This window comes from Bubalus kerabau, chromosome 3 (genome assembly GCF_029407905.1).
Source record: "Bubalus kerabau isolate K-KA32 ecotype Philippines breed swamp buffalo chromosome 3, PCC_UOA_SB_1v2, whole genome shotgun sequence".
NCBI classification, from domain to species: domain Eukaryota; kingdom Metazoa; phylum Chordata; class Mammalia; order Artiodactyla; family Bovidae; genus Bubalus; species Bubalus kerabau.
The window spans coordinates 141843925-141859413 of NC_073626.1; the positions used below are offsets into that span (position 1 = coordinate 141843925).

Genomic DNA, 15489 nt, shown 5'->3' on the forward strand with positions numbered 1-15489 from the left:
AAAAGCATTTTTACAGCAAGGGTAAAGATGTTCTCATTCGAAGCTCAAGACAACCCTGCAAATTACATGACATATGTGGACACAATCATGCCCAGTTTACAGATGAGTTTAATGAGGCTCTGAGAGTGGACAGGCTTGCCCCAGATCACAAAAGAACTGAGATTCAAGAATTCCCTGTTGTCCAATAGGTAGGAGGTGGTCCTTTGACTTCCCAGGGCCCAGATTCAATCCCACAAGCCACATGGCTCAGCCAGGGGAAAAAAGAGAGAGAGAGAAAAAGAGAGTAGAGCTCAGGGCTCTCAGCTCCTCATGTGTGTTCCTTCCATGCAGGCTGTCTCTCTAGTCACATCTTACAGCTATAACCAAACCAAATAGTCACAACTGATCAATACTGACCAAATTCCTGCAGGCCTCAAAAACCCTGGATAAAATTCCGAATTGGTGATATTAAGTTAGGAGCTTGTCTACTTCCAGGCAAAGCCCAATTTGACTTTTAAGTAAATCCAAGAGAAAATTAACTGTGACTAACTGTAAAATTTAAGACAAATGACTGAATTGTTTTTCTAAATTGTGCTTTATCCAGTCCCTATATGTGATCAGAATAATTCAAAATATATATATTTTAGAACTTCATAAGTAATCACATTGGAATAAATAAAAATTCTAGCAACAAGCTTTAATCCTATGTACATCCTCTGGAGGAGGAAATAGCAACCCACTCCAGTATTGTTGGCTGAAAAATCCCATAGACAGAAGAGCCTGGTGTGACTCCAAAAGATCACAAAAAGTTAGACAAAACATACCAACAGGGAGGTATTGAAATGGCCTACGAAAGCTGTGAGCACAGAAGCAGGGACATGACTGATGGTCACAAAACACTAGTGTCCCTTTCCATCTACCAGTCACTCAGGTGCATGCTGTCTTGATTTTTTTGGAATCAAAGATATTAATAGCAGGCTTTGTCTCAGAGGATCTATTCCAAAACACTCTCTAAGACACATATAAAAAATATTCCGTTCACACCAACAATATCATGTCTCAATAATAACAGCTGGTACTATTTATGGAGTATCATTGTATGCCAGTACTGGGCCAAGAATTTATGTGATTTATCTCATTACTCCTCATTATATGACTTAGAACTATTACTCTCCTGGTTTTACTTACAAAGAAATAGATAAGGTCACAGAGGCTTGTAAGCCAAGACATGAACCCAGATCTGATTGATTCTCAATGCAGACTCTTAACCACTAGGCTTCCTACTTCCCCCAAAGACTGTTATCCTAGAACATCGCTCAGGACATATCAAGTTTCCATGGTTCTTGTTATCGTCCCTTGAACTTGACAGACATGCAGTCAGCCTACTGTCTTAAATCAAGTGTAGCAACTCACACCAGAAAATGGATTTCCATTCATAGCTTTAAATAATGTCAACCTGAGTTCATGTCACAGCTGTTCTAAGCCACTCCCTATAGCCACTAAAACATCTTAGAAAAAGTGGTGCCCTCACCCATGAACACAAACAGAAACAGAAGCTCTTCCTCTGCACTCCTCCCTTTCATCCTCTCGATCTCTTACTTTTGTGACTTGTTATAGCTTATGATCAGTTCATTAAAGAAAGAGTACCACTTTTTCTCACAGTGCATTTTTACATGCTGAACTCACCACAAAATCTCTATAGAACATATATGATGCAAAGATCATCTCTCTCTGCTAGACCCAGAAAAGGCTCAATAAACAAATATAAACAAATTAAGATGTATTTGGCATGGTTGACCCATTTCATTGACCAAGAAATGCAATCTGGAGCCTGAACTTTGGCAAGGGAGGTCTCAACTGGAGTTGCAATTAACCAGCTGAGTAAGCTTATGCAGGTAAAGTGCCTCTGAGCCTTGTTTTCTTGATCTATAAAATAGAAATATTGATACACACCTCCTATGACATGTATGAGAAGTTAAAGAATGAGTGTAAAATGTTTTAATGTGACTCCTACTACATCGGAGCTCTAGTAAGTGATAAGTTTTCCTCTACAACAAAAATCACCACAATCTCCATAGTTTTGCCCACCTAAGATGTAGTGTCATCCTCTAGGGGATCTTCCCAACCCAGGGATCAAACCCAGGTCTCCTGCATTGCAGGCAGATTTTTTACTGTCTAAGCAACCAGGGAAGCCCAAGAATACTGGAATGGATAGCCCATCCTTTCTTGAGGGGAACTTCCTGACCCAGAAATCAAACTGCGGTCTCCTGCACTGCAGGCGGATTCTTTACCAGCTGAGCCACCAGGGACTCATTGCAAAAGTTCCTGATGCTGGGAAAGACTGAGGGCAGAAGGAGAAGAGGGCATCAGAGGATGAGAAGGCTGGACAGCACCACCGATGCAATGAACATGAACTTGGACAAACTCGGGGAGATGGAGAGGGACAGGGAGGCCTGGCATGCTGTAGTCCATGGGATCACAAAGAGTCGGACACGGCTGGGCGACTGAACAACACGATATAGTGTGAATATAAAGACAACTGTCTGAGCGGGAGTGCCCCTCCTGCTAGACAGCACACCCATGGCTGCTTCGTTTGTTCTGAAAACACTGACCTGGGAGAGAGGGCATTCTTTGGCTAATGTGCTCTGGTTCATCTCTTTAAGCAATTCCTTTAAGGCATTGCGGACCGTGGCATGGTTCCACTGCTCTGCAGGCAAGTCTTCCAACTTCGAACAACTGGAAAACAGAGGAAGAATGAATGACATGCAGACCCTAATAGTGCAGAGTACAGCAGTCACCCCCCATCCTGTAAAGCACAGGGAGAACCGTCAAAGAACAGGGTCGAACCTGGGCTTGAAATGAGGGAAAGGGAGTAAAACTGCTTCTCTAGGGCCTCAGCAGAGCCCATCGTGGCCTCTTTCAGTTGCCCATCACACTAGCCTGAGAAAAACAGTCATTTTGCAGATAAAGAAATGCCAATTTTTAAAAATATGATTTTTCCAACCTGCTTATAGAAATGGCATGGCAGTGTGATTACAAACTTCTGCAACTTAAATTTAACTATTGGCCATTCCTAAGGTTAAATGTAACAGAAGCTTCATCAGATTTGAAGGCCTACTTTCACTTTCACCCTTAACCCTCACAGAACAATCTAGAGATGTTACTTACCTAACCAAAAAATAACTAAAGACATTAAAGTATTCCTAGACAAGGACAGGAATGGTAGGTCCCTATTAAAGTGCAAATTCTCTGAAAGAGGGTAAATTCAAAACCTATAGAGGAAAGGACAATATAAGGGATATAACTTGCAGGCACTTTACAACACAAGGTACGGCAGAGAACCTCGATTCTTTAGCGGTATGCTTTGTCTTGAGTGCTGTATGTGAAAAAAAGGAACCATTCCCAGAACTTCTGCAGGCTACCAAAGAGGAAAGCAAAGTCCAGTGCCAGCACCCTCTGGGTAAGCAGGCTACCCAGGCACCCAACCCACCCCTCAAACACAAGCCTGAAACAGCAGAGGTGTTGATTCTTCAAGTATTATGTACTAAGCATTTAACCAGAGGACTCATTAAATTAGGGGCTTTGGAAAGTGCCCCTTTACGGGCTGCAGATTTTTAATGATTTATCAAGCTCCCCCTAGGTTACCACTTCACTGCTTCTGAAAACAAAACATAAAACAGTTGGAATGTGGACTATAAAGATGCCTCATGAAGGGCCCCCTTCCCCTCCTCTTCTTTTTTTTTCCTTTTCATTTCATCCGATGTCAAGAAATTAACAAAGACAGGATGAGCTGATCTCTGCAGCGAGTCTATGATCGACGGACCAGCTCCGAGAGTAAGGAAGGGCAGATGTTCAGAGACACCCACCTTTGTAATTGGATTTTCAACGTCACGACGTGATAGACATCTTGCAGCATGTCGGCCACTGTCGCGTCGGGTGCATCTGTCACATAACTGAGGGGGAGAGGGTTCCACCTCCCCAGCTTGATTATTCCTGCGCAGGGAAGAAAAACATAATAAACACATAGCTGCTATTTATTAAACCCTCCCATTGTTTGTTCAATGTTAAGAAGGTCATCCAATAGCCAACATTCAAGGCCCACTCAGATATTTTACAACCCCGTGCAATAGCCTATTTCTCTCTGGCTGACAATTGAGTTAACTATACAGGAAGATGAGAATGAAAGGATGAGGTTTAATCACGGACAATCAGTTTTTTTTATGTTTTCCTGTTTCTTAAATTACTTAGAAAACCATACGGACACTTCCTTCCCCCAAAGTCTTATTTCACAGTCTAACTTAAGACTGATGCTAAATATACCGAACTGCTGATTTCATAGACAAAAAAAAAAAAAAAAAGCAAGTCTTAAGTAAATATAAGATTCAGTTTTGAATTGTACAAGAAAATTCCTGTGTGTGGGCTCAGCACACACACAGTCACATCCTGGTTGTGCTGCGAACCCCAGTGTGAATAGCATTTGGAGCTGAAGAAGCAATGAGAATTCACTTCTAAATTCACGTTTCACCAGGCAGAGGGCTTGTGTTCCATAGCACAATGACTGACCACAGATCAGAAACAGCAGAGATGCCTTCAACTTCCTTTTTTTACCCCTTTGATAGTTCCTCAGCTTTTTTCACAGTGACAGTGGTACCCTTCCCCTGTGCTACATATGGTAAACACTCGTGACAATGGAGAGAATAAAAATCCTAGTCAGACCTGGACAGATTCACAGGACAGCCTCAGCAAGGCATGATGAAAATGCTAGGCTATTCACCAGATGGACCTTATCTGGAGCACAGGGCACCCATACACTGATAACAAAATATAAAGAGAAACCCATTTCACAAACAACACAGAGAAACAAACATTTTATTTGTATGCCACAAAAAAATCCAAAGGTCCCCTAGATGTCAAAAACTGCCACACATCCCACACAGCTATGCTTCAGTGATAGACGAGGAACAGCATTTTTATTTTTATTATTGGCAACACAGGTGAGTTCCAGCTACATTGTTCTTTCAAAAAATATATTTTATCATCAAAGAGAGATAACACCTGTATACCCAAGTAAACCTTTAAAAGCTTCACAAGATGCTGCTTTATAGCTATGGGGCAAAATTCCAATCATAGGAAATGAACTTTCTGGTCAGGGCACGTCCTGTCCAAGATGAAATCAATGAATGCGCAATGCTTGACATAATGCTTGAAAACAGGGAATAAACAGAACAAAAATATTAAAATGATGCACTGTTTCAGTATTAAGATTTAACAATCTGGTGCTGAATATGCTGCAGTATAAATAGTGCCTGGACTCAGATCCAATAAAGTAACACAGCTCTCATTCATAGTACCGTATGTCTCCAGTTCTGGCTCCTTAAGTCATATTTCACTTGCCAAGAAAAGCTGTTTTCTTGTGGGGATAGTTTTCCTAACATTCTCTCTCATGACAATGAAAAGTGCACAGCACACAGCATGGAGTAGTCATGAAATGAACATCCAGCGCCCACTGGACAGCCATCCGCAGAGGCCAGGTCTGCTTTCTTGCTTCCTCTACTGCTTCTGACTTTTGAAAGTACTAAAAAGATACCGTGGGACATGTCTAACATATTTCCTTTAAAAAAAAAAAAAACACTCCACAGTTTTAAATGCCCTTTAAAAATCCACTGTCGTGATAGCCCATAAGTTGAGTATAACCTGTGTGTGCATGCTAAGTCGCTTCAGTTGTGTCTGACTCTTTGCAACCCTAAGGACTGGAGCCCGCCAGGTTCCTCTGTCCATGGGATTCTCCAGGCAAGAATACTGAAGTGGGTTGCTGAGCCCTCCTCCAGGGAATCTTCCTGAGCCAGGGATTGAACCCACATCTCTTGCGTATTTCCTGCACTGGCTGGTGGGTTCTTTACCACTAATGCCACCTGGGAAGCCTGAGTATAACCTGACCATCTCCTAAAGGTGGTATTTTATTATAAGAGATTAGAGGGAGAAAAAACAAAGCCAGCAACTCCTAAACAAGTAGAAGACAACTGTGTGGGTCATTTGGTTACTAAGAATGCAAAGGTAACATGAAGCCATCGAATCCTGTAAACTTTAACGCACACCTCTAGAGGTGATTCATGCATGCTATTGTGTGCTGTTGTTCATTTCTTTTTATTGTTGTGGAGTGTTCTGCTGCAAGTTTATACCACAATGCAGCCAGACACAACAGAATATCTCCTAATGCTTTCATTTATATAAAATACAAGAACAAGCAAGACTCATCTATGAGAAGAGAGGTCAGAACGTGCTGACCTCAAGAGAGCACAGTCATGACTGGAAAGGGACATAAAAGGGATTTCTAGTTTCGGCTGGTGGTTGCATGGGTATAAAAATTGTCAAAATCCATGTAACCGAACACCTAATATGCCTGTATTTAAAAATGCCTCAATTTTTTACAAAAGTAGAGGGGGAGGAATCTCTACCGGAAATGATAGACAATCACTCTATTGAAATTATTCATCTCCATTTAGATGAATTCTCTCCCTACCTTGATGAGCCGGAAGGAGACTTGTTTGGGCTGGAATTAGACACATACAGGTGTCTTCACCACTTAATGCCTGCACAGAGAGCAGCTGCTACATGTTGGTTTCTACATCTTGGAAGAGAGCTGTTGACACACGCTATTTTCAGGCAATGGGAAGTGGTGTGTGCTTTTTCTTTTTCACACCATATTGACTAACCTGCACCTAGAAGTCATGTTCTTTGCTTAACTACCTGCCCGAGTTTGCAGGTGTGAGAAGTGCCAGGACCGCCATGTCCAGAAGCTGCTCTTTTGAAGCCTGGCAGGGACTTGGAGCAACTCTTCTTAACAAGCCTTTCCTCCAAACGAGGTCTTGTCTAAAGTATTAACCTTCTTTGGAAATACCTTCCTGAGATACAGTCCTCCTTCCTTGGTATAAAACAGAAATATTACTTGGGCTGGTATCAAGTGTTAATTGAGAAAATTGAATTGGTTTTCTTTTTCTTTAATTAATTAACTTTTAATTGAAGGATAACTGCTTTATAGTACTGTGTTGGTTTCTACCAAACATCAATATCAATCAGCCATAGTTTACCCATATCCTCTCCCACTTGAACATGCCTCCCACCTCCCTTGCCTGAGGAAATCAAATTGGGAAGCAGATACCATAATGACAAAGAACTCCAGCTTCCAAGTCAAATGGCTGCTGCTCATATTCTGGCTCCTCTACCTACTAACCACGTAACCACAGCAAGTTCCATCATTTCCCCGTACCTCAATCCTCTCATCTGTAAAATGCAACAATAAAAATACTGACCTCACATGAATATTGTGAGACTGAATAATAAAAATACTGACCTCACATGAATATTGTGAGACCCTGTACCCTTAGTACAGAGCTTTGTTGTATGTGTTAGTTGCTCAGTTATGTCAAACTCATTATGACCGCATGGGCTGTAGCCCGCCAGGCTCCTCTGTCCATGGAATTCTCCAGGCACAAATACTGGAGTGGGTTGCCATTCCCTTCTCCAGGGAAATCTTCCTGACCCACGGATCAAACCCATGTCTCCTGCATTGGCAGGTGGATTCTTTACCATCCGAACCACCAGAGAAGTGCCAGTACAGAGCCTGGATATCATTAATTCCAACAATTTACAGTAATTATCTCTACACATTTATGCTTCCTAGGGTTTCCCAGGTGGAGCTAGTGGTAAAGAATTGGCCTGCAATGCAGTAGATGTAAGAGACATAGGTTCAATCTCTGGGTCGGAAAGATCCCCTGGAGGAGGTAATGGCGACCCACTCCAGTATTCTTGCCAAGGACAAGAATCCCACGGATAGAGGAGTCTGGCAGGCTACAGTCCATAGGGTCGCACAGAGTCAGAGACAACTGAAGTGTCTTATCATGCATGTAATGCTCCCTAAAAGGCAAATATAATTAATTTCAAAAATATTTACTCAAGGATGACTTTAATATCATTTAATCTTTAATTCAGTCAAGTGCCTACAAAAGGCCCTCATTATTTTAAATCACAAAGGAAGAGCATACATCAATTATGTCCCTCTTTTTATCCCTGTTCCCTTGCCCCTCCCCTCTGCTTATTCATTTCTTACAGCCTTGCTCTGCAGTGTCGCCTTCCTTTTACCTACAAGTAGGTTCAGATCTCTCCTACTTTAAAACTAACAAAATCAGTACAACAACCCTTTACCTCTCAGTGTCTCATTTTTTTGTACCATCAAATGTACTGAAAGTGAACCTCTTTAATTTCACCATCAGAACTTCACCGCATATATCTATTTTCAGCTTCTTTCATGAGGAAAGGGAGGTTAAGCAGGGCTGGGTTACCTTGAGTAACTTCACTAGGAAATCAGAGATTCACTTCAAATACCCTGTGCTCATTCATCTTAGTAGCCTACAAGCCACACAGGTTCAAGTGTGAAGCACATCAGAAGAGAAGACTGGAAAGAGCTTGGTTCCAACTCTGGAAGGCCTGGATGCCCAACTCAGTAGCACACTGTATGTGTCAGAGGTCATAAGCAAGGCCTGGGGTCAGAGGTGAGTCCATGCCCAGTCCCCTCTGCTTGTCAGCTGTAAGCCTTTGGGCAAGTTGTTTAGTTAGTCTCTTCAAGACTCAGTTTTCACTGTCTGTAAGATGGGGACAGTAATAATGCCTGCTCTTTAGGGTTGCCACCAGGCTTAAAATGAGAATGAGAATGTGGCCGTCAGATGGCACAGAGTAAGTGCCTAGTAAACACGAGAAGAAGTAGATCTTTGAAAGCTCTTGGGTATAGATGTAACACCATCAAAGCAAAACTTCAGGACAATGAAGCTATACTGGGTAGAGGGATATGTATAATTGACTCGCTTTGCTGTACACCTCAAACTAACACCAGTGTAAATCAACTATACTCCAATAATTTTTTTTAAAAAAACCTAGACTAGAATTCAGATGGACTAAAAGAAGGAAGTATTCTGTGGGGGGAAATAAGAGCTGAAATAATCCAGATAGATGAATCTAATTATATCATAACAGCCTTTTCCTGACTCCCTCTAAGGAGAGATACAGACCCCCAAGAAATGCCTCAGTACAGTGAAGGAGGACAAAGAAAGAAGAAAGGGTATGTACCCACAGGGGATATCTGACTCACAGTGTTGGAGAAATCTCAATATAAACAGCGTAAGTATACAAAATTCTTTCTAATGCTTATACTCCATGAATAGGTTTTAAAGCCCCAGTCCAAAAAACTACGCTAAGAGTCAGACATGACTGAGTGACTTCACTTTCACTTTTCCTTTCATGCGCTGGAGAAGGAAATGGCAACCCACTCCAGTGTTCTTGCCTGGAGAATCCTAGGGACGGGGGAGCCTGGGGGGCTGCTGTCTTTGGGTTGCACAGAGTCGGACACGACTGAAGCAACTTAGCAGCAGCAGCAGCAATGATGATTAGATAGCACTAGACACATCCAATGGAGAAGGCAATGGCACCCCACTCCAGTACTCTTGCCTGGATGGAGGGGCCTGGTGGGCTGCAGACCATGGGGTCACGAAGAGTCGGACAGGACTGAGCGACTTCACTTTCACTTTTCCCTTTCATGCATTGGAGAAGGAAATGGCAACCCACTCCAGTGTTCTTGCCTGGAGAATCCCAGGGACAGGGGAGCCTGGTGGGCTGCCATCTATGGGGCTGCACAGAGTCGGACAAGACTGAAGCAACTTAGCAGCAGTAGCAGCAGCAGACACATCCAGGTGGCGCTAGTGGTAAAGAATCTGCCTGCCAATGCAAGTTCGATCGCTGGGTGGGGAAGATCAAGATCCCCTGGGGTAAGAAATAGCACTCCTTTCCAGTATTCTTGCCTGGAAAATTCCATGGGCAGGGGAGCCTGGCAGGCTACAGTCCGTGGGGCTACAGAGAGCTGGACACAACCGAGCAACTGAGCGCGCGCACACACACACACACACACACAGCCACAACAGACACACACACCCAGCCAGGCACACAGTACATGCTCAATAAATGGCAATTCCCAATTCTTTTCTGAATATATATCACACTCTCACTTTGTCTGGAGTACTCATCCCATGCCTTCACTTCTGGAAATTGTATGCATTCTTCAAATTATGTACCAAGAATAATTCCAACTCTGGTCAACCCAGCCTGAAGCAACTCCTTTCTCTATGTATCTGCACAGTAAATACTCATGGTTGGTTTGTGTATCCTAGAAGGAGCTTATTTTATCACAATATCCCTTTATAGTGCTTTACAGTATACAAAGTGTTTTTGTTTTTGTTTTTGTTTTCCCCAAACCATTAGAGTTCATCCTCAGAGGAGAGCACGGGGTCAGTGTGATACCTGAAAATGAGGTGAAGAACAGAAAAGAGTGAGTTTTCAAGGACATCAGTGGATGACGGCCAGGACTAGGCTCCAGGCTTCACCTAACAAGTTTTCTACCTACTGGACTAATTCCCTTCCCACTCAGCTCTGCCCGTGTGTGCTGTGCCCCAGCACACAGTTACACATGGGGCAAGGTCTTGACATTTAATGTTAAAAAAGGAACATATGAGACCAATAAGCAAACAGGTGTCAGGGCCTAAAAAGCCAGCTTCTCTGAGAAAAAAATCATCTCCCTCAACAGTGCCATTTCAGACATAACCACTGTTTCCCACATCATCTTTCCTATTTCCAAAGAATTTATCATCTGCCCACATTTACAAAATGCCTGGTGCTGAGGACTATTACAGACGCAGTTTCAAGGTCTTTGAGTTGCAAATTATGGGCCTTTATTTGGGGGCTGAAATTCATACAGATGTTAACATGATTGATTTGAGCATAATATAAATAAAATTGTTTATATCTACACTAATCTTTCACTAAAATGCAGAGAACCAATCCATGCTTCATATGATGCCTTTAGACCAAATAACAAAATACAATTGCAGGTAAATTTCCCATTAGTGACATAAAATTAGATTGCGAATGGAAGCGATTTTTGTCTAAAATTAAAAACATGCAATCATGGAAACCAGTTTTTTACTCTCTCAATGCAGTGTTTCTGCCAAAGAGTGAACATATCACAAAAGAAATATCAATACTTGCTTGTGTTCATTTGTATTTGTTATTTTTATCAGTTTATAACCTGTCTTAAAGACACCAAATACTCTTCTCAGTAAATGCATAATTCATATCACTAGTATTATTTAACTATGTGAAAACAAGCGTGGAGATAATACACATTAGAGTTAATCAATATTTGACTCAAGTTTTTAGAAAGTTGATCACTTCTGAGGATAATACAATATAATCAATAAAACATCAAAAGGGTTTATGTTAAGCACTAGTTATTCGTTCATTTAACAAATTTTTCTTTTGTGTCTCCAGCATAAGTCACTAAGATGAAAACATAACCCAATACACATTATCCCTGTAATTATGGAGCTCACAGTTGAGTAGAGTAGCTTATTATTGCTAAACACATACCTAAGTGAAACCATTCTTAAAATAAACCAAATGACAGTTTTACCCCCTGTACCTCAAATATAAGAAATGTTTATTTCATGAACACCTGCAGCAGATCGCCTATAAAGTATAAGAGAATAATTCTCACAGTTTGCAGTGGCACAGAGATAGATGCTGATAAAACAGATATATATTCGGTGTATTGAAGAATAAAGCCTACAAATCAATCGGTGAGACAGATACAGAAACCCAGCAAGATATCAGCTGTATTCTTATAGAACAGCTTGATGAATAATTTTCTTTTATTCAAGGTACATTTTACCATTAATTTTCAAACAAAATGAAAATTCAGCCTGGGAAAAAAATGAAACATTAGCTTTAATATCTAAAGGCTAAGGTTTACATATTTCATAACTCCTTGAAAAGATCTCAGCAAAAGAGTATCAATACAAAACCCCAGCCTCAGAGTAACTAAGCCCTGGGGCTTCTGGTTGGCAGTATTATTTCCACAATACACCAAATGCTGATGAAGCCCCTTTTAAAAATAGGAGAACTCATGACATTGACTGCATCTGTTTATCCTCCTCAGAGTGGTTGTGTCCCTGTGCTATAGCATGTAATTTTCTGTTGTTCAGCTAAGCTTTGTTAAAGAAATTAAAAACTGTCTATCCTATATAATAAGAACATAGAATTATTTATCCATAAATCAGTTCACAGGAAATCACTACCCAGCAGCATATAATAACTCAGCCTGTGTTTCTAACCTGTGGCCTGACTGTGGTATATCATCAAATTGTAGCAGCATAAAGGCATAAATTGTAGTTATTATTGTTAAACCTGTGGTAAGAATGACTTTTCAATGAGGAAGGAGAAAAAAAGGCAAAACAAAAATGGTTTTTGAAATGCACACATTTTCCTTTTGAATACATAGCTTAGCAGTACCCCAGTACAACTTAGTGAAACTCTCCTACACTTTCAGCTTTGATTTTAAAGACTATCCATATTTCAGATGTCTTACATTGAGGTAAAAGTAAATGGTAAATGAAATAGCATTCTTCCAGCATTTCTTACATTTTTCAAGTACCATTACAACTTACACAAATTAATGAAATCTCAGAACATACTTGTCTGGGAACCTACAATACACTTAATCCTGAATTTGTAACAATACAAAAGAAAATATAGGACAAAAATAGATATTTTGGCAATTGAGAATAAATACTGAGGCTGCACTGGTTAAATGAGTTCATCTAAAAATACATACACACACAAACATACTCACAGAGAAAGCTCTGCCTGTAACAATTCAAACATTATTGACAAAAACAAACAAGGTAGGTTTTTACTCTTTAGAACATTCACTTTAATCTTAAATCATATCTGTATAAAGAGAAATGATCAGGAATATTATTAGTATTGAAAACCTGAAATATGAATTTTTAGAGCAAATTCATATTTCTGAACAAACGACAGTGATACAGAGCTGTCTGCCAATCTTTTCTTGAGATGACTACCCCCTTACATTACAAAAATGTTCTACTTTAAACAATACATACAGTACCATTTCGTGCCTTGTAATTCTATACATGGTTTTTACATTTTGCAGCATAAAGATTTTGTCTCATGTAATAGATGCTGCTTCACATTTGGGAAACGTTATGCTATAACCCTGACTTTTATTAGATTATTTAATATAAGCACTAAGTAACTAGACTAAATTAATAAAGACCCTATGAAAAAAAAACAGACAGAGAGAAGAAAATTATTCCGCAAATTAAATAAAACTTTCTGAAGTTGGTATTTTAGAAACCTTTATTTAATTTTCAAAATTCCGATTCTTCTGAAAAACAGCCAAAATATTGGTCAGGATATGAAAAAATATGGTTGGTGTTTAGTTATTTATTTCATAAGAATGCCATTTAAAACTATTACATGGGGAATAGGACAAATGAGAAAGAAAAGCATTATGAGAAATTATTTGGGATCAGTTCTGAGCTTCTGCCACTGAATAAAATTATTTCATCTGGTATATATTTTCTTATTATTGTTCTCAGTTTAATCATTATCTGAAAGAGTTCGGAATCAAATGATTAATTTCAGCAGGTAACACAAACAAACTTCTCCTCCTTTCTATTAAGAAATATATTTGCATAAAGAGATTTTTCCCTAGTGTTTGTCCTCCTAAAGTATCTTCAATAATCAAAGACACAGGGGAAAATGTATATATTCTTTTAAACATGTTTGGCTATATTCTAGCAGATGCTATTCATAAATTATGTTTAGCTGGTGTTTCTGCATCCTCTGGGGTAAGAAGTCTGTCCACTGAAGATCTAAGAATACCATTATGAACATACTCCCCATCTTAATTTATTACATGTATTCTTTTCTGATAGAAGCTCAAATGTTGCAACAAGTTTTACTGAGGACCCAGTTTTCCAGGTACCATGTCACTGAGCTCAACACCCTTGGAAATTCTATAGACTGTATGCTCCCAATTATATATTCCAGAATTGTCCTTCAGGCATATTCTGTTTCCTATAATTTAAGGTTACATAATATCTGATTTTAAGGGCAATATTATGAGGGCATGTTGATTATCAAAGAAAATGTTGCCACATAATAGGAAGGCAAAAGTATACTCATTTATGTTCTACATTTATTCATGTTCCAACTAACCTGATTTCACAGTAATTTGTTAAGAAACTACAAGACATGGAAGCAAATATGGCTATAACGATTACAAAATGGCAACTGGTTTGGAGGTTTTTTCTTTGGTTTAAATTCCTGGGGGGTTCTTTAAGAACATTTTAATAATTTTTACTTTCAGTACATCTTCACATATATTCTACTGTTAAATCTAAAAATGTACATGGCTTTCTGGTTTCAGATATTTTATATTCAAAGAAGTTCTGATGGTACCTTGATTTCCATCTTTTGGAAATGTCATACATAAAAGTAGCACACTGAACTTTTAAATTTGGCACTACTATTCTAATGGCTATAACAAAGAAGCCAAAGACCTAGCATGTATGAGGTGTGCTCTCAGTAGGTAAGTTTCTTGAATTGAATAGCAGATAGATCTACAGTCACAACATACTTGATGAATCATGAAAATGTTCTGTTTGAGCCGTGTAAAATATTCAACCACATCAGAAAAACGCCATAGGAATCAACAGGCAACTGAACCATGGCAGAGATTTAGCATTTATTCCTGACAGGAAGTCTGGTTATCCCAAGGTAGCTGGGCTGAACAGTTACAGATGATCTGAAGAGTAGAGGAAGACCAGAAATGGATTTTTTTTTCCCTCCCCATTCCCAGAAAGTTGTAGTTTAGTAAAGATTGTGCTATTGAGAGTGGTCATATTAAGCAAATAGCTAAAGCATTCAAGATCAAGGTCATCCTGAGAGCAGCTGTGGGCCTACCCGGGCTTGCAGAACAGAAGCTCCAGGGTAGATCTTTGTAAGCGCTGGGAATGAGCCATGTTTGGGAAGCACAGCCCAGGTGTTGGGTAAAAATAAGACGCTAAAGCATGGAAAAGATCAAGCTACTGATCCTCCTCAAAAGAAGGGCAGGAGACCAAGAGATTCACAGATTCCTTTTTTCCAACTCACTAGTACTCTTGACTTGGAGAAGGCAATGGCACCCCACTCCAGTACTCTTGCCTGGAAAATCCCATGGACAGAGGAGCCTGGTAGGCTGCAGTCCATGGGGTCGCGAAAAGTCAGACACGACTGAGCGACTTCACTTTCACTTTTCACTTTCATGCATTGGATAAGGAAATGGCAACCCACTCCAGTATTCTTGCCTGGAGAATCCCAGGGATGGGGGAGCCTGGTGGGCTGCCATCTATGGGATTGCACAGAGTCGGACATGACTGAAGCGACTTAACAGCAGCAGCAGCAGTACTCTTGCCTGGAGTATCCCATGGAGGGAGGAGCCTGGTAGGCTACAGTCCATGGGGTTGCAAAGAGTCGGACACAACTGAATGACTTCACTTCACTTCAGCAAATGTTAAAGAGAAAGGAGAAAGTGCTGGAGTGTGAGAAGGAAAATAGGGTTAG

General features: G+C 40.3%; 1 protein-coding gene across 4 annotated transcripts in view; it reads right to left on the minus strand.

Annotated features, from left to right (window-relative positions):
• The window catches only part of SATB2 (SATB homeobox 2), a 203489-nt gene that overhangs the window by 116431 nt on the left and 71569 nt on the right, over positions 1 to 15489 (minus strand). For all 4 annotated transcript variants that reach the window (XM_055573034.1, XM_055573035.1, XM_055573033.1 and 1 more), the window contains 2 exons: positions 3846 to 3972; positions 2592 to 2715 (listed from right to left, as the gene is read on the minus strand). In XM_055573034.1, the coding sequence (XP_055429009.1) occupies positions 2592 to 2715; positions 3846 to 3972 (251 nt within the window). The remainder of the gene's footprint in view (positions 1 to 2591; positions 2716 to 3845; positions 3973 to 15489) is intronic.